We start from the raw sequence: 21,213 nt of genomic DNA on the forward strand, positions 1-21,213 counted from the left end.
TAAAGTTCAAGACTTAATTCAAAATGTGCACGTGAATAAAATATACTAGGTAAGACAACTGTATGATTCCAACTTATTCAATTTCATACATACATACATATATATATATATATATATATATATATATATATATATATATATATATATATATATATGGTCCTAGGTCCTATATATATATATATATATATATATATGTCATATATATATGACATTGAATACGTTGGAACACACAAAACAGAACCTGTAGTGTCACATATAAACATACGATAATAATCATTAAACAAATCAATAATTAATAATAGCTAGAAACATATATTTCCTGAAGAAAATGCAGAACAGTTGCGCACCTTAAATGGTTCCCACTTCCTGCTAAGTTACTAGATGGTTGCTATGGTGTCCCAGGTAGTTGCTAAGATGTTGCTAGGTGGCTGCCATGGTTGTTTGGTGGCTGTCAGACAACAAAGTATTTTTTTGATGTGGTGGTGAAAATAAATGGGGAACAACAGTAAATTTGTGCTCGGGGGGGAATGACCTGAGATAGTATATGTGAAACAGTGTCCAGCAGAAGGACAGCAGATGGTCATGCTACTTCTCACCCCATTCATTCCCATGGAAAAAAATGGAATTTAACAAAGATTGTACGAAAACTGTGCATCCGATCAAAAAGCTGGATACAAGCCTAAATCGTACAAATCAGACCGGATTATTTGGAATCGAAACGGTGTTGATATCTTTTCCAACTGTAGTTAACAAGTTACGTAGCAAAGATCTGGCAGAAAAATATAAATAATAGAAAGAAGAATTAATCTAAAATGAAAAGCAGCCATCCAAGGATGGCATGCCCACTCCAGGTAAGGGGAAAGGACCTGCCCCAGGTGGAGGAGTTTAAGTATCTTGGGGTCTTGTTCACGAGTGATGGGAAGAGGGATCGTGAGATCGGCCGTAGGCTGGGACAGGCGGCAGCAGTAATGCGGTCACTGTACCGGACTGTAGTGGCGAAGAGGGAGTTGAGCCAAAAGGCGAAGCTCTCTGTTTACCGGTCGATCTACATCACAACCCTCACCTATGGTCATGAGCTGTGGGTAATGACCGAAAGAACGAGATCGCGAATACAAGCGGCGGAAATGAGCTTTCTTCGTCGGGTGGCGGGCTACACGCTCTGCGATAGAGTGAGAAGCTCGGTCATCCGGAAGGAGCTCAGAGTAGAGCCGCTACTCCTCCGCATTGAGAGGAGCCAGTTGAGGTGGTTCGGGCATCTGATCCGGATGCCCCCTGGACGCCTCCCGGTGGCAAGACCCCGGGGTCGCCCTAGGACCCGCTGGAGGGATTATGTCTCCAAGTTGGCCTGGGAGCGGCTTGGGGTCCCCGGGAATGAGCTGGAGGAAGTTGTGGGGGACAGGGTCATCTGGGATTCTCTGCTCTCCCAACTGCTACCGCGACCCTGTTTGGACTAGCAGGCAACGACGATGATGAAAAGCAGCATAGTTGCACATAGTATAGCACAGTGTTTAAGTAATGACGATGTATACAATACGCTCAGAAAAGCATATCGTGACATACATTATCACAATATCAGCACAATATATTTCTAGCTTGCCATTGCTGTCGTTTCCAGTATTAGCACGCCAAACACCACAGTTAGTGAGGCTGTACAAGGTTGATGTACTTGCTTTCGTGATTAAATATGCATCTATGGAGATTAAACGCTCAACAAGCTGGATATATGATAACCGAGGAGGAAAGTTCCTTTGTAGAAAACAAGCTCTCCTTTACCGTGTAGCATTACACCTGTTAGCCGTTAGCTTTAACTCCTCTGAAAGCAGCACTCCTCCCTTGCTAATGACTCTTGCTCATACATATCAGTTCAGCCCACAAATATCTAAAAAACAACCTCTTGGCTTTTTAGCACCAATATTGGATACTGTATATATCCTACATACCGTATGCTATATTTCCAAAAGTATTCACTCATCTGCCTTCACTTTAATAATTCGTTTAATATGATTTAACTCAGCTTCAACAAGGTTTATGAAAGTGATTATGGGAATTTTTGTTATTCCAGAAGCACATTTGTGAGGTCAGGCACTGATGTTGGAAGAGGCCTGGCTCGCAGTCTCTGCTCTAATTCATCCCAAAGGTGTTCCATTAGGTTAAGGTCAGGTGCAGGACAGTCAAGTTCACCTTATTTTGTGCTCTGGTGTGCAGTCATGTTGGAACAGGAAGGGGCCATCCCTAAACTGTTCCCACAAGGTTGGGAGCATGAAATTGTCCAAAATCTCTTGGTCTTCTGAAGCATTAACAGGTCCTTTTACTTGAACTAAGAGGCCAAGCCAAACTCCTGAAAAACAACCCCACACCATAATCCCCCCTCCACCAAACTTTACACTTGGCACAATGCAGTCAGACAAGTACCGTTTTCCTGGCAACCGCCAAACCCAGACTCGTCCATCGGATTGCCGGATAGAGAAGCATGATTTGTCATTCCAGAGAACACATTTCCACTGCTCTAGAGTCCAGTGGTGCCGCTTTACACCACTGCATTCGACACTTTGCATTGCGCTTGGTGATGTAAGGCTCATGTGCAGCTGCTCAGCCAAGGAAACCCATTCCATGAAGCTCTCTATGCACTGTTCTTGAGGTAATCTGAAGGCCACATGAAGTTTGGAGGTCTGTAGCGACTTACTCACACACAGTAGCGAGGAAATTTCACGACTGGACTTGCACAGGTGGCATCCTATCACAGTACCACGATGGAATTCACTGAGCTCCTGAGAGCAACACATTCTTTCACAGATGTTTGTAGAAGCAGTCTGCATGCCTAGGTGCTTGGTTTTATACACCTGTGGCCATGGAAGTGATTGGAACACCTCAATTCAATGATTTGGATGGGTGAGTAAATACTTTTGGCAATATAGTGTATATGCTACATTTTTCTGGCATTTTAGGATGGAATATATTTCTTCAATTTAAGAGAGAAAAAGTAACTGTATTCTAAATACGGCCTTTACAAAATGTAACTTGGACTGAATACAAATACTTACTTCTGTATTCTGAATACATATTGGCCAATACTTGTATTCTGTCACATTCCAACCATGGCCTTACGTGAGAAAAGCACAGGAAATGTGAGTGTTAAGAGATTTGGACTAACTTTATTTATAGAACCTAATCCACAATTACACTAAAAACACCATCACCCTCTCCACAGGACACCAGCAGGGCTACCTTTATCCTACTGAAGCAGATATAAATAGAGAGACTCTGTGCATTGACCCAGTTGTTGTTGTTTTCTTTCTGTACTATGCTGGATCTGAAATGAAACGGGACTAAAGGATTAAAGAACACTAAAGTAAAGCTTCTACAGCTTCACAACAGTAGAATACGGTTGTGGGCGGAGCCAGGAGAGGGGAATTCAACACCTGTGCATCATTCATGTGGTGAACTAAGTTTATTCTCGTGCTGTTTCTGCTTAGAGACTCAGAACATGACAAACAGCTCATGGAGTTGGAGTGTGTGTGGTGTGACAGATCACTTCTCGTTCAACAAGCTTCTTACTTCCGCTGTGGCCACACACAGGTGACACTTCCGCTCTGACAGTCAGAACACCAGCAGATACGCATTAAAGGGCCCATGTCATGAAAAAACATTTTCCTCTCTTTATTGATGTAAAGAGTTTGTAGCATGTAAACACTGCTAAAGGGCAAAAAACTACAGCTGTTAATCCACATACAGAAACTATGGCTGCATTCACATTATCAAGTTGAAGTGGCACAACTCCGATTTTTGCCATAATGTGACCCAGATCTGATGTTTTCAGGCCTGTGTGGACGTGAAAATCAGATTTTTTCAAATCCGGCCTGAGCCATTTTTATATGTGGTTCTAGATCGGATTGGATATGTATCCAATTCATGGCCATGCAACCTTAATGTGACCTAAAAATATAAACAGACAAAATGTAAGAAAAATGAAATAGGCCTTTAAATAAAAAAGTTTGATGTAGAATATAAACACTGGTGAAGTTTCATTCACTCCATGGTATGTACAGTCCATACAAGGAAAGTAAGCTGCCAAAAAACAGTCCCTTTAAAAAAAACTGTTTTTGTGAGGTCGCAAAACCAACACATCTACATATTCAGACGAATTTAGCTCCGCCCATTCATGCTGAAGCTATGTGGAGTGTTTCAGCTTGGGCTGCTTATTGAATGAGGCACTGCCAATCAGAATAGAGCTCATGTACATATGCGGTGGTAAGCAAAAGTTTGGGCACTCCTGATCGAATGACATGTAGTATTTGATTTTCTAAGCGTAAATGAGTTCACCCTCCACAGAAACACACATCTGCACATTGTAAGGCACAATTACTTCAGAATATCTTGAAAACAAGAACACCTAAAATGTGTTCTGTGCAAATGTTATGGCACATTTTCTATTTAATTTTTTTTTCAATATGCTGAACTCTGCAAAAAAATCAAAATCAAACTTTGTAGATCAGCTTTGTAGAGCTGCCTTAGGGTTTTAATAAGCACTTGGCACGGTTGTCGAGGAAACGGATGTAAATGTCCATGTGGGTGGACTGCAGCGCTGTTTTTGTTCCTGAATAAAGAAAAACACGTGCTGACACACATAATTATAGCTGATTGAATTGGCTGACTCTAGACAGGAGGGTTCCATTCAGAGTAAACAGAGTTAGCTCTGTGTTAGTGTCTCTCTCTGCCTCACACTCACTCTCTCTCTTTCTCCTTTTATCATGGAGGAAAATAAATCAAGGAGTGTGGCTGACGTGAAGCAACTCTTATAAGGTGCTAAAAGCTTAGCGCTGTCAAGCTAGACTCCTCCTGACCATATGGATATTGACTCTTCTGTTTGGGCCTCCTAATGACTTAATGAACTGGTTCTTCTAATGATAAGTCCTCAATTAAACAACAATGCTACCCAGGAAAGAGGAGCTGGTCAGCATTAGCTTAGCATGCTATCAGCTATGCCAGACATTGGTTGAAATATCAAATCTCGTAATGCACAACGTGGCATCTATTTACGAGGAAAGTCTCGGCTTTAAATATAAAGAGCCAATCAGCTTGTTGGTTAAGTTTCAACCCAGATAGCAAGCATATATCAGTCCACTGGCATGATAAGGTCAGCACCCCACTGACTGTTTCCCACTGATTGTCCATCCTTGGTCCACCAAGATTACTGTCCTGCATATAAGCTCTAAATTGTTTTTAATCTCCTCAAACAAATTTAAATGCACACAAACTTTTATTTTAGAAAATAAACCAAGACAAAAATGACAAAGAACTGGGAAAGAAAAAAATAATGACTAGGCCAAATATAAAATATTTAATAGAAAGTGCTGACGCTGTAATAGATTCAAATTATTTACTAAACTAATTAACTAAAAGGATGACAAAAGTATGACTAAAGAATGGAAGAAAAATCAGTAAATTGGACTGTGAGTGGAAAATGAGTGACGATAAGTGGAATTATGTCTAATACTCTGCTTAACCTGTGGTGGGCCGCCCAGAAAACGCTGAGAAAAACACTAGAGGACCACCAGCTTAGCCTCTTGCTATCCTCTGTACAAGCACAGTAGCCAGAACAACTCGAAAAAACAGGCTTTTTGTGCATTAAAGCCAAGGATAATGTCCAGGATAATGCTAGCTGGTGCCTCTCTCCTCGTTAGCGGTACATCAGCTTAGCTAGTGGGCTACAGACTCAAACACCACAATATACATCCAGTTCAGACCAACTGGTGCTCTGCTGATTCATGTGTAGACAATAAAATACAATGTCTGAGAGGACAAATCTAAAGACTAAATGTTAGGAGGTACAGAAAGCTGAAATCAAACCTGTTCTGAAATGTTCTGAGCTGTAGTCTGCTGAGTTAAGCTAACATAGATAGCAGGCTAATCATGCCATTCATCTCAGTAGAAGCTTAGTTCTAGCTAACTGATTCTCAGATAAGGCGTGTGAAGAGGATAAAGACTCAAGTCTAAGAGGGCAGGGTGGAATGACTGGTGTTGGAGTGACAGAAATCTAAAAATGTAATTGCACATCAGAACGTTTTTATAGAAGACCCTTATCCAGCTAAGTGCCAGTCTGTATTGAAAATCTCTACCAGTCTGTGACCAGAGGCTACTTAAGTATTAATGGTGCACCCCTGTAGCGAATCTTCAGTTTTTTTTAAACATGAGTGAGTGAATGAATGATTGAGTTATTGTGCGAGTGAGTGAATGGGTGATTGAGCTATTGAGTGAGTGAAGGAGTAATTGAGTTGTTGTGTGAGTGAATGAGTGATTAAGTTAGAGAGTGAGTGAAGTAATAATTAAGTTAATGAGTGATTGAGATATTGAGTGAGTGAGTGAATGAGTGCATGGGGGAGTGAATAAGTGTGTGAGTGAATGAGTGATTGACCTATTGTGTGAATGAAGGAGTGATTGAGTTAGAGCTAGTGAATGAGTGATTGAGTTAGTGAGTGAGTGAAGTATTGATTGTGATTGAGTAAGTTAATGAGTGATTGAGCTATTGAGTGAGTGAGTTAGTGAGGGAGTGAATGAGTGGTTGAGTCACTGAGTGAGTGAATGAGCAAGTTGTGAATGGGTAATTGAGTAAGCGAGTGAGTAAATCTGAGTTAGTGAGTGAATGAATGAGTTAGTGAGTGAATTAGTGAATGAATGAGTTAGAGAGTCAGTAAATCGAGTGAGTTAGTGAGTGAGTTAGTGAGTGAATTAATTATTGAATTGAATGAGTAAATGAGTTATTGAGTGAATGAATGAGTGAGTTATCAAGTGAGTGAGTGAATGAGTGTTTGAGTTACTGAGAGATTGAATGAGTGAGCTACTGAGTTAGTGAATGAGTGACTGAGCTATTGTGTGAATGAATGAGTGGTTGAGTTATTGAGTGAGTGAATGAGCGAGTTATTGAATGGGTAATTGAGTAAGCGAGTGAGTAAATCAAAAAAGTTATTGAGTGAATGAATGAGTTATTGAGTGAGTGAATGAGTTATTGACAGAGTGAATGAATAAATGAGTGAATTAGTGAATGAATGAGTTAGCAAATGAGTAAATCGAATGAGTTAGTGAGTGAGTGAGTGAGCTAGCAAGTGAGTAAAACTGAGTGAGTTAGTGAGTGAATTAATTATTGAGTTGAGTAAGTGAATGAGTTATTGAGTGAATGAATGAGTGAGATAATGAGAGATTAAAATCATGTTATATATTAAATTTAACCATATAAAGCTACACAATGAGTGATATGTTTATAGTCCATATATAAGTAGGGTCTCTCTGTCCCTCTCTCCATCGTCTGCTGTTTATCATGGAGTTACGTTACCATGTGTCTGGTCACCTCAGTATCAGTAATGCCCTCAACTGAGCAAGACTCTATAAAAAGCTGCTGCACATTCTGCCAGATCTGTTTACATCTCACCATAAATAAAACCACACTCACTTCAGCACTGCACTAGAACTAAAACTGGCTCTGGAACACTAATGACAATCAATAGAATTCTAGAACCAAATGAAGTTTGTTCTAGACCTGGATGTATTTCTACAACTGGAGTGAGCTTGACAACTTGGGAATCCTTCTAGTAGCCAACAGAACTCTGGCTGGTTACCATTAAAGAATCTCTACAGTCAAATAGTTCTAAAGCTGGAGTTGGTTCTAAAACATAGGTTTGTTCTAGAGTCCTAAAACACAACTGGAGTTAACTCTATAACACTGCCTGTTCCCCGAGTTCTACCAGAAGACAACTCAACTTTTTAACCAACTGAAACTAAAACTCAAGTGGCAGCCACAATTCTAGACCCAACTGAACTTAGTTGTAGAATGCTAATGCTGCTGAATGTTAGTGCTAGAACTCTGGTTGGCTCTAAAATCTTATTAGCAGGAGTTAGAACTCTGGATATAGAGTTAGATGAGAAGATGACATCTAGAGTCTCTTAATGGCAATCGAACTAAAGTATTACAACACTCATCCAAAGTGGACTTCACAGTCTAGAACTGCATTTGTGCAGAATTTGAGATTCAGGAGCTAAACAATCCGAACAGAAAAGCAGTTTAAGCCAGTAATGCAAAGACATAGCCCTGATGTTCTAGATAAAAACAGCTGTTTGTGGACTTCGATCAACCTTCAGCATGTACTTGTTGAAAACACACCCTTATCTTAACCTTTAATGAGCAGTGTGATTGTGATTGTGATGAAATGATCAGAGAAGTGGGGCAGTGAATATCAACAACTCTGCATGTGGTGAACTTAAATACTCACTAAAACAGCATTAATTAACCCACCCAGAGAGAGCGAGGACAACTGCGTTTTCTTGGATTCCCAGCCACAGACGGTTGTAGCATCACCAGGGATCGAACTCACGATCTCCTGATGGTATGGCCAATGCTTAGATGACTGAGTCACTCGCAAAACTGTAATCATATTTTCTAGGTTGTATTGATTCCACATTCCCCGTGTCGTCTCCTGGGTTTTTATTAAAACATTAGGTTACGAAAAGGTACAAACACATACTTTTCACCTGGAAAAACATATTTATGGCATACAATTGGACCTTGAAAGCACTATTGTACCTCTACACATTGTTTATATCTTGATGAACAAAAAAATCTACCTGCTTTTGGATTCCTCGGTCTGTGCATGAGCGAAAACAGACAGCGGTACCAGAAATAACAGTGTACAACTCTGCAGTGGTAATACTGAGACACACAGGCATATGCAAAAGTTCTGGTGCCTAAGTGTATATAAGTGAACACATCCTGAGCACACTAGGACACACTTTAACACACAATCAGTGTTTATTTGATGAACTTAACATAATGGGGGGAAAAAAGCATAAAAACGTGGCCTGTACAAAAGTTATGGCACGTTTTACTCACTTAGAAAATCAAACAAAATGTGTTGTTTGGCAAGAGCGGTTGAGTGTATATTTTTGGCCACATCACCTGCTGCTACTGCAGGACTGTTTATCCGTGTATGTGTGACTTCTCTCAGTAAAGTCTGCAGATCTCTGTGAAGTTTTAAAATGGCTCAGTTAGCAAACCATGAACTTTTACACATTAAACCACCAAACACAGCCGTGAACTTTTACCCCACAAGAGATTTTACACACAAAGACATACACACAGTTTGCAGGCATGTAAAGGCTTCAAACACACCCCACACAGTCACACACTTATGCAGATAAAAATTTGTTTACAGTTTTAAAAACTTTGCCTGTTTATTTGATGAACTACTCTCAAACCTGCAGCAGCTTTACTGACCTTAAAGCAGCTTCAAGATTCTGACCATCTGTCTCTCTCTCTCTCTCGTAGAGGTCCTCATTCTCTCTCTTTTCACATTCAGCTCCTGTACTTCCCCATAATCTCTAAACGTGGCCTGTTTTATCCTCTACACTCATCCGTCACGTCTTCTCCTTCCCCTTTATAGCTCTCTCTCTCTCCCCACCTTTCTCTTTCCTCTTGCTTTTTTTCCTCTCTCTCTCTGCCTCTGCTTTCTGTCTCCTTTTTATCTCTCTATTTTTTCCTCTGTTCTCCCTCTCTGAAATAGAGAAAGCCATCATCTGATTTCTGACCACTGTGCCTCTGGTATAAACTCTCTCTCTCTCTCTCTCTCTCTCTCTCTCTCTCTCTCGCTCTCTCTCTCTCTCTCTCACACACACTAGATAACTGGACAATAATTGTTTTTATCTGTGTTTGTGTCTCTGAGCCCCTGAGATATAGGACACGTCTTATCTTCCCTTCTTTATTTTCCACAGAAAACCTGATTCACTTTCTTCAGCTCTTCAGTGATCTGCCAGCCTAATGAGGTACTTCATCCACTTACAGCCAACTCTAGAACCGGCTGTGGATAGCTTTAGATCTCCCTTAGACCCTTTCAACACAGAATCATGGTCTTCTGTGAGCATGGGAACAAGTGAAATGAATGCAGACCCTCCAAACGGTTCCACAGCTCCAGGGACTCAGCTCCTCAGCTGAGGCTCTGCTCAACCAGCCCAACAGCAACATATGAGCAATAACACCTTCATCTGCACACTTTAAAAAGATGGTTCTTCAATCTATACAGAACCGTGAACACTTAAGAAACCATTTGCATGCTTAAAAGGTTCTTTGCATTGTGAAAAGGTCCTGCAGATTGGAGGAGAAAGTCTTGCCTATGGTTCTATCTAGCACCCAAAAAGCTTCTGCTATTCTTACAAGCTTGACATCTAAACAATAGCAGAACCATTTTGGTTGTTTAAAGAACCATCTACAACTCACTTTCCATCAATCTGAAGAACTTTTTCAGCATACAACAGTTCTGTATGTATCCTAGGTTCTAGATTTCTGCTAACAGAAATCAGAATTGAATGGAATTTGTTCTAGAACTGTAAAGGAGTCGGTTGTGGAATCCTGCTGAGCATCAACAGGATTTGAGAACCATACAGAGTTCTACTGACAGAAAGAGAAGTCTAAAACTAAACCCAGAGATCTGAGTTTGGTTGGTTATAGAGTTCTTCTGGCAGGCACCAGAACTCTTCAAGAACCATCTTTTTAAGGGGGTGGGAGAGAACTCTGGAGCCACCTTTCTGTCCTAGAGCTCCCTTAGGATCTAGTGCTCTGCAAATTGGAACCAAATGGAATTTGCTCCAGAAGTGGAGTGAGTTGGTTCTGGAGATCTGCCGACAGTCAGCAGGGCTTAAAAAAAAGGTTCTATAGAGAACCATATACAACACATTCTATATCACTCTGAAGAACCATTTCACCAGAAAACTATTCAAGCTTGCAAATGGTTCTTTGAGTGTTCACGGTTCCATATAGAACCACTGTTTTTACTAAAGAACCATCTTTTTAGAAGTGTACATATCGATCAGGCCTTAATGCACATTAGTTCATTTGTTTTTTAGTCCTTATTCTGGAAAAATATGCAGCCAGTTATCAGATAGAACACTGAAGAACCATTTTACCATGCAAAGAACCAAGCATGCAAATACAAATCTGCTCTCTGGTGTTTGTTGGCTCTATGTGTTCTAGGCTTTAAAACTCGACAGTACTTTTATTACAGTTTCAGTTTTTGGCTAATATGCTGAAACATTATGAGGGTAGTGACCACAGACACAACATCAGAACCAATTGGTCAGTGTTGAAGGCTGCTGGACAGCAGTGAATGGTGAATGACATCACAAGGCACACCTGTGTCCCAACAACTGTCCGGCACAGGTGCTGATCTAAAGGACAGCAGGAGAATGAGGGTTTGAGAAGGTTTCAGAAAGCAAAATGATTCACACAGTGACCCTCACAGTGCTCTGACCATCTCACACATCCAGAGTGATATTTAGAAGGTCAGGTCTCGCGCTCCTCACTGAGACTGACCTTTTCACTAAATCTCAGTGGAATGGCTCTGACAACTGACATTTCTGCCTCCTGATGGATTCATCTAACTGCTTATAGTCATAAGATTAAACTACCTCCTTGTTTCTACACTCACTGTCCATCTTATGGGTTCCACTGACCATATAGTTTCACGTTGTAGTTCTACAGTTACAGACTGTAGTCCATCTGTTTCTCTGATACTTTGTTACCCTGTTCTTCAGTGGTGAGGACCCCCAAAGGACCTTCACAGAGCACATTTTATTTGGGTGGTGGGTCATTCTCAGCACTGCAGTAACACGGATGTGGTGGTGGCGTGTTAGTGTGTGTTGTGCTGGTCTGAGTGGATCAGACACAGCAGTGCTGCTGGAGTTTTAAACTCCTCAGTGTCATTGCTGGATTGAGAATAGTCCACCATCCAAAAAATCCAGCCAACAGCATCCTGTGAGCACTCATGAAGGACTAGAGGATGACCAACACAAACTGTGCAGCAGCAGATGAGCTATCAACTCTGATTTTACATCTACAAGGTGGACTGACAAGGTAGGAGTGTCTAACAGAGTGGACAGTGAGTGGACACAGTGTTTAAAAATTCCAGGTCCTTACATTGTTACAGACCTGACATCATGACAATAGAAGATCCCTTTTTGGTGCTACATAGAACCCTTTTTGAAATGGATAGATAGAATGGATAGAAGTAGCCTTTGCATTATTCACGTGTTCTTTGTGCCATGAAAGGGTTCTTCAGATTGATGCAGTGTGTTTTATATGGTTCCATATAGAGCCTTTTTTAAAAACAGTTCTATATATCAAAAAGGGTTCTCCTGTCATTACGACTTCAAGATTTAACAACAGAAGAATAATTTTTGGTGCAAACTAGAATCACATTTTCCATCAATCATGAACAATCATGCAAAGAGCCATTTAAGCATGCAAATGGTTCTTTGAACGTTCATGGTTCTATATGGAATCACTGATGTTACTAAAGAACCCTTAAAGAACCATCTATTTAAGAGTGCAGTAGTTCTTCTTTCCTTTATTACTAAAAAAGACAAGCATTCGTGTGTTTATATTTTTAGAGTTCTGTCAATAACAGTAAAACATCAAATCTTCTTTTGTTTATTTTCCAGTCAAAACTGCCACTAAAGGTTTATAAGGAGATTAGATATAAAATAATCCAGTTACATCAGAGGAAGTCAAAGTGGAAAAGAGAAACTACAGAGAAAATGGGGCTCCTAACAACCACCTGGAAGAGCTGGTAGATACCAAAACTGCCCCCATCAGATAAACAGCACTTAAAGCATTCATCTTTGAGAGGGAGGAGAAAAATCAAGCTGCTTTAGATCTGAAAACATCCACAGGGTTTCTGTCCATCCTTCCTCTGTGAGAAGACAGCTCAGCACTAAGGGTCTGAAAGGGTGTGTAGCTGTTCAAGAAGAACCTCGCTGAGAAAAGGAGACACATCATACAAAGAAGCGGAACGATGGACTGACCAGAGTCCAGAGTCCAGACCTCAACATCACTGAATGTGTTTGATTACTTCAGAAAATGATCAACCAACTTCTAAGACTGAGCTTTGGAAGTGTGTCTGCAGATTCTTTGAGAAACTGAAAGTGAGTCTCCTGAGAAGAACAGAAGCTGGAATAAAGGGAAAGAGTGACTCAATGAACACTCAGGACAGGTGATATTAGACTTGGCTGTAGAGGATTCTGGGTAATTTTCTGTTAAATATGTTTGTTTTGTCTCTGAAAGATGGTTGTTTTCACTGGAAAATAAATAAATGAAGGGAGCCATTAGACCTGACACCCTAAGACTGTTACACTTTGTGCTCTCTCTCTCTCTCTCTCTCTCTCTCTCTCTCTCTCATTTCCACACTTTCCTTCCTCCTCTGTGTTGCTTAGTGTTTTTTCTTTTAGAATGAACACTGACTCAGTCTCTCTATTCTTCATCTCTCTTCACGTCTAAACACACTCTGATTCAGCTCACAAACACACACACACGGAGCGAGTTCCGCCTCTAAAGCATTCCAGCACACACACACACACACACACACACACACACACACACACACACACACCATAATTCTCAAGTAGATCAAGCAAGCAAAAGAAAAATCAACCTGGCGAGAACACACCTTAACACACAGAGACAATGTACCCACACAGATACTGATGCACTGATTATCAAGATAACAGAACAGGTTTGAGTGATTTGTATCTGAATGCATGTGTGTGTACAAGTCACAGTGTGTTTAAAAGTCACAGCATGAGTCTACAGAAGAGAGAGAGAGAGAGAGAGAGAGAGAGAGAGAGAGAGAGAGAGAGAGAGAGAGAGAGAGAGAGAGAGATTTTAAGTATATTTGCTATTTAACTAAAAGTAAAGAATTTAGTTACTTACAGTCTGTGTTCTAATCCAGTGCAATTTCTGAGTGCATGTCTGTGTTTTGTGTTTAAAGAATGGTATCCCCTTCCTCCCTCTGCCCCACTTATCCGCCCATTCTTCTGTTACTCCCTCCATCCAGGAACAAACCATTTTCACCCAACACTCCTCATATCTCTCTCTCTCTCTCTCTCTCTCTCTCATGTGGTACACGTCCATGCTTCAACACAATATGGGTAACCCAGTTTAAAAAGATATAAAGCGAGTCGAAACAAAGGCCACCCATCCACCAAATATTCAGGCCACATATCTACCAAACATTCAAGACATCCACCAAACATTTAGGCCAAACATCCACCAAACATTTAGGCCAAACATCCACCAAACAATCAGGCCAAACATCCACCTAACGTTCTGCTCAAATATCTACCAAACATTGAGGCCAAACCTCCACCTAACGTTCAGGCAAAACATCCACCACACATTCAGGCCAAACATCCTGTAGCTACAGAAAGAAAAAAAGCAGGAGAGATTTGAAACCAACACTGACCTTGTGGACAGTGGAACCTAGATCCATACACAAAGTATTGATGTTCTTGCTGGAACTGTGTCCCGTAAACTGTGTACACTGATACCTGTACAACACAAAAACAGAGACAATAGGTTATAATAGGCCACACTAAATACAGTTCAATCTAAAAAACGTTAATTTCGTAAGTCTGTCCTTCTTGAATTTTTTTGTTCTATGAAAGTTTTCATGTAACATAATCTGTGGCCCAGACAACATCCTCAAAACATCCTGATTTATACACTTAAAATGTTAAAACGTCTTAGTTAACATTTAACTTTATAGAAACAATGATAAACATCCTTAAAACTGATTAAAAGGGTTTCTTTAAAATGTTATTACAACTTGCAGATAACATTAGCCAAAACTGCCTGCTAGCTGGGAAGTATAATGTTTAATATCATTTATATATAAAACATCAACCTCTACCCATCATACATTTTGTACAAAATGATATTACATACTTAAAAAACAAGAAAACACAACAACTAGTACCACTGGCAACATTATTGAAATAAAATGATGGCAAAAGTCTAACAAAAAGTTTTTTTAAAAAAAGCAGATTTCAATCAAAATAATACAATACTGACTGGACGATCACAATCAGATAGCATGTGTAACCTGAATCTGTTCCTGTACCTGTCTGAGACCAACAGAGAAGACTAAAGCGCTTTTAATCCTGCTCTCTGATTTCTGAGAAGCACTTAACTGCTACACTGTCTGTTCTCATGACCTGAGCCCAGAGACTCGCTTTAATGAGAGCACAAACACCACATGTGACCAAGAGACTGATATCACTTGTGTAACACTTCAACAAGAAAAAGAAGCACTGAATCTCATGATGTGTGAAAGATGGCATTAACAAGTCTTTCATTTTTTATGCCTTTTATCTCTCTCTATATGGTCCAGCTCATTAAATCATAATTTTAAGATTTACCACTAAGTTCATTATTTTGCAGCACATCCCCAACATTGCAACTTTACAGGAGAACACAAAAACACTGGGCCTCATTCTCCAATATCCTTGTATGTTTGTTCTTAAATGTGTTCTTGAGAAAGGTCCTCAGGAAAAGCCTATGTCAGATTCATGACATGTTCTTAAAGCGCAGAACCGTTCTCAAAGCGCAGAACCGTTCTCACTTTTGTGCTCTTGAGTGTGTGCAGGTTCTCTTCTCTGCTAGAAATAAAGGTTCTCTGCAGGTAGATTTTTCGTTCATCAAGGTACAAACAATATAAATGTTCCCTTAAAGGTACAACAGTGGTTTTAAGGTCCAATTGAGAACCTTAAATAAGGTTTTCCAGATGAAAAGTACAAATTTGTACCTTTTTCATAACTTCATATTTTAAAACAGAACAATATAATAAGCCTGGAGACAAGATGGGGTGTGTGAACTCAATACAACTTAGAAAACATAATTACAATGGATTATGGTACAGTTATCTTCCCTGACTAAAGGTCCTGAGATGAACCCTTGACTGGAACCACCCCATTGACAAGAGGGGCACTGCCCAAGTGACAGCTTACTATCTAGTCCCAAATAAGAAAATATGGGTGAATGTCACAATCTTCATAAAAACTGCGTCAGTGGGTTTTAAGAAGAAATTTCTTCTTAAGAATGGTTGGTGAATGAGGACCATTCTTAACTATCAATATAAATGAATATAACAAGATTTTATTCCATTGTCATTATGGGCCATTTCCATGGGTCTGTTCATCATACAACTTAAGCAGCAACTGGCATTTTCAAATTATGCAATGAAATGATAAAAATGGAGAAAGAAGTTTCATTCTGAGTCACAATATGCTACTGTTCAAAAGTTTGGAATCACTGTTTTTGTTGTAGATACATGTATAAAAAGACTGATATCTGATATGAGTCTGAGGCTAATGAAACAAATCAAAGGAAAATGTAAAAAGGAAGGCATTTTCAGCATGAAATCAAGCTGTTTCTAATAATAGAGAAAGCTGAATTAACTTACAATGATAAAGCAGGCAAGTTTATTTATACAGCAAATTTCACATACAGGTGATTCTACAATGGTGTTTTAGGGCCACTGTTAAAGTAAAAATAGTAGACTTTGGGAATAAAGTTGTAATATTTTGAGAATAAAGTCGCAATACTGAGATAAGTTGTACGTTATGATATTTCGAGAATAAAGTTGTAATATTATGACAGTTGTACGGTATATTTTGAGAATAAAGTTGGAATATTATGAGAATAAAGTTGTACGGTATGCTATTTTGAGAATAAAGTTGTAATGTTATGAGAATAAAGTTGTAGGGTATGATATTTTGAGAATAAAGTTGTACAGAAAGATATTTCGAGAATAAAGTTGTACGGTATGCTATTATGAGAATAAAGTTGTAATGTTATGAGAAAAAAGTTGTAATGTTATGAGAATAAAGTTGTAGGGTATGATATTTTGAGAATAAAGTTGTACAGAAAGACATTTCGAGAATAAAGCTGTACGGTATGCTATTTTGAGAATAAAGTTGTAATGTTATGAGAATAAAGTTGTACGGTATGTTATGAGAATAAAGTTGTACGGTATGCTATTTTGAGAATAAAGTTGTAATGTTATGAGAATAAAGTTGTACGGTATGTTATGAGAATAAAGTTGTACGGTATGCTATTTTGAGAATAAACTTGTAATGTTATGAGAATAAAGTTGTACAGAAAGATATTTCGAGAATAAAGTTGCAATGTTATGAGAATAAAGTTGTACAGTATGATATTTTGAGAATACTTTACAAAGTCATAATACTTTGACATAAAAAGTAATATGGTATGATATTTTGAGAAAAATATGTAGCAATATTTAGAGAGAAAAAACTTGTAATTTTTCAAGAATAAAGGCAGACTATTTCTAGAATAAAGTAGTAAAATTTCAAGATAAAAACAGTATGATATTTCGGGAATAAATCTTAATATTTTGAGAATAATGTCGTACAGTATGATATTCATCATAATATATAATACATTTATGTTTTGAAAATGTTACAACTTTATTCTTGAAGTGTATTACTATTTTTTTTTTTACAGTGTCCCTAAAATGCCATCATATGATTCATTATGCTGGATATAAATAAAAGCCAAAGGCACATCAAAAGACAAAAACACACAAATAAATCATTGCAGTTTATTATTTAATAATTTCACTTTTTCGGTCATACTGTCTTTGTGTTCCCAAAGTACACTGTGAATAAAACAGGTGAAAAACAGTGTGTTTGAACAGTAGTGTACATATACCCACGCTGTAACTGCATTCTGTGTATCATATAAGCTGCAGTGTGTGCTGTATGTTTACCTCTGTAACATGTAGAACAGAGCCTTCGCTGCAGTGATGATCTCCACCACCGCCTGCAGTACTGCAGTGGGCAGCTGGGTGGTGCTCTGTCCGTCATATGTGTTTATGCGCCAGCGGCTCTGAATGTTCATCTGCAGAGAGTGAGCCACCGCGTGCAACTTCTCTGTTGCACTGCGCAGAGTCTCCCCACACACACTGTATGTCTGCAAACACAAACACACACAGACACACACACACTCCATCTGTAAACACATACCCAAACACACACTGTATGTCTGCAAACACAAACACACACACACACAAACAAACAACCACACACACTCCATCTGTAAACACATATCCAAACACACACTGTACGTCTGCAAACACACACACACACATAAACATACACATAACCACACACACTCCATCTTACTTTTTACGACTGCAAAGACACACACACACACACACACACACACACACTCTACATCTGCAAACACACACACGCGCACTACGTCTGCAAACACACACACACACACACACACACACACAAACATACACTCAGACACTGTACGTCTGCAAACATACACACAAACACACACTGTTTGCAAACACACACACACAAACACAAACATACAAATAACCACACACACACATAAACATAGATAAACACACACACACACACACACACACAGTACGTCTGTAAACACACACGCACACAAACATACACATAACCACACACACAAACATACAAATAACCACACACACACACAAACATACAAATAACCACACACACACACACAAACATACAGATAAACACACACTCTCACGTACTGTACATCTAAACACACAAACACACACTGTACGTCTGTAAACACACACACACAAACATACACATAACCACACACACACAAACAAACATACAGATAAACACACTCTCACATTCTGTACATCTGTAAACACACACAAACACACACTGTACGTCTGTAAACACACACACACACACAGACACTATACGTCTGCAAACACACACACACACACACACACACACACACACACTACATCTGCAAACACACACAAAACATACACACACACTTTATGACTGCAGACACACACATGCACTATGTCTGCAAACACACCCACACAAACATACACGAACACACACTCTTTACACACAAACACACAAACATACAAATAACCACACACACACACAAACATACAGATAAACACACACTCACATACTGTACATCTGTAAACACACACAAACACACACTGTATGTCTGTAAACACACACACACCCACATAAACATACACATAACCACACACACACACAAACATACAAATGACCACACACACATAAACATACAAATAACCACACACACACACACACACACACACATAACCACACACACTCCATCTGTAAACACATACCCAAACACACACTGTATGTCTGCAAACACACACACACAAACACACACTGTACAGCTGCAAACACATACACACACATAAACATGCAGAAACACACACACACACTGACATACTGTAAGACTGCAAACACACACACAAACACACACACACTCTACGTCTGCAAATACACACACACTCACACACTGTATGTCTGCAAACACACGCAAACACACACACACAAACATACACATAAACACACACACTCAGACACTGTACGTCTGCAAACATACACACAAACATACACATGAACACACACTGTCTGCAAAACACACACACACACACACACACACACACACACACACACACATTCTGTACATCTGTAAACACGCACAAACACACACTGTACGTCTGTAAACACACACACACACACACAAACACACACTCACAGACACTGTACATCTGCAAACACACAAATAACCACACACACACACACAAACATACAAATAACCACACACACAAACATACAAATAACCACACACACACACACACAAACATAAACATACAGATAAACACACTCTCACATTCTGTACATCTGTAAACACACAAACACACACTGTACATCTGTAAACACACACACAAACACATACACACACACTCACAGACACTGTACGTCTGCAAACACACACAACATACACACGAACACACACTGTTTGCAAACACACACACAAACACACACACAAACATACAAATAACCACACACACAGACACACACACACACACACATATAAACATACAGATAAACACACTCACGTACTGTACATCTGTAAACACACACAAACACACACTGTACGTCTGTAAACACACACACACACAAACATACAAATAACCACACACACAAACATACAGATAAACACACTCTCACATTCTGTACATCTGTAAACACACACACACACACACACACACACACAACACATACACATAAACACACACTCAGACACTGTACATCTGCAAACACACACAACATACACACGAACACACACTGTTTGCAAACACACACACAAACATACAAATAACCACACACACACACACAGACACACACAAATATAAACATACAGATAAACACACACTCACGTACTGTACATCTGTAAACACACACTGTACGTCTGTAAACACACACACACATATACATAAACATAACCACACACACCCACCCACCCACATAAACATACACACAAACACAAACATACAAATAACCACACACACACACACATACAGATAAACACACAGTCTCACGTACTGTACATCTGTAAACACACACAAACACACACTGTACGTCTGTAAACACACACACACACACACACACACGAACACACACTGTTTGCAAACACACACACAAACATACAAATAACCACACACACACACAAACATACAAATAACCACACAAACACAAACATACAAATAAATGCTGTAAATGCTGTAAATGTAAATGCTGTAAATGTAAACCACACACACACACACACACACACACAGACACTGTACGTCTGCAAACACACACACACACACACACACACACACACACACACACACAACATACACACGAACACACACACAAACATACAAATAACCACACACACATATAAACACACTCTCACGTACTGTACATCTAAACACACACAAACACACACTGTACGTCTGTAAACACACACACACATAAACATACACATAACCACACACACTCCATCTGTAAACACATACCCAAACACACACTGTACGTCTGCAAACACACACACACACACACACACACACACACTCCATCTGTAAACACATACCCAAACACACACTGTACATCTGCAAACACACACACACACACACACACACACACACACACACACACACACACACACACACAAACATACACATAACCACACACACTCCATCTGTAAACACATACCCAAACACACACTGTACGTCTGTAAACACACACACACATAAACATACACATAACCACACACACTCCATCTGTAAACACATACCCAAACACACACTGTACGTCTGCAAACACACACACACAAACATACACATAACCACACACAATCCATCTGTAAACACATACCCAAACACACACTGTACGTCTGCAAACACACACACACACACACACAACCACACACACTCCATCTGTAAACACATACCCAAACACACACTATGTCTGCAAACACACACACAC

General features: G+C 39.5%; 1 protein-coding gene across 5 annotated transcripts in view; it reads right to left on the reverse strand.

The window, feature by feature from the left end:
* Positions 1-21,213, reverse strand: part of cnksr1 (connector enhancer of kinase suppressor of Ras 1) — a 62,158-nt gene that overhangs the window by 28,680 nt on the left and 12,265 nt on the right. For 4 of the 5 annotated variants that reach the window (XM_037542240.1, XM_017716753.2, XM_017716751.2 and 1 more), the window contains exons 3-4: positions 17,604-17,806; positions 14,277-14,361 (exon numbers count right to left, since the gene is read on the reverse strand). In XM_037542240.1, the coding sequence (XP_037398137.1) occupies positions 14,277-14,361; positions 17,604-17,806 (288 nt within the window). Of the gene's footprint in view, positions 1-14,276; positions 14,362-14,933; positions 14,991-17,603; positions 17,807-21,213 lie in introns of those variants that run through there. The other variant, XM_017716755.2, reaches the window with a different exon arrangement.

This window comes from Pygocentrus nattereri, chromosome 10 (assembly GCF_015220715.1).
Source record: "Pygocentrus nattereri isolate fPygNat1 chromosome 10, fPygNat1.pri, whole genome shotgun sequence".
NCBI classification, from domain to species: domain Eukaryota; kingdom Metazoa; phylum Chordata; class Actinopteri; order Characiformes; family Serrasalmidae; genus Pygocentrus; species Pygocentrus nattereri.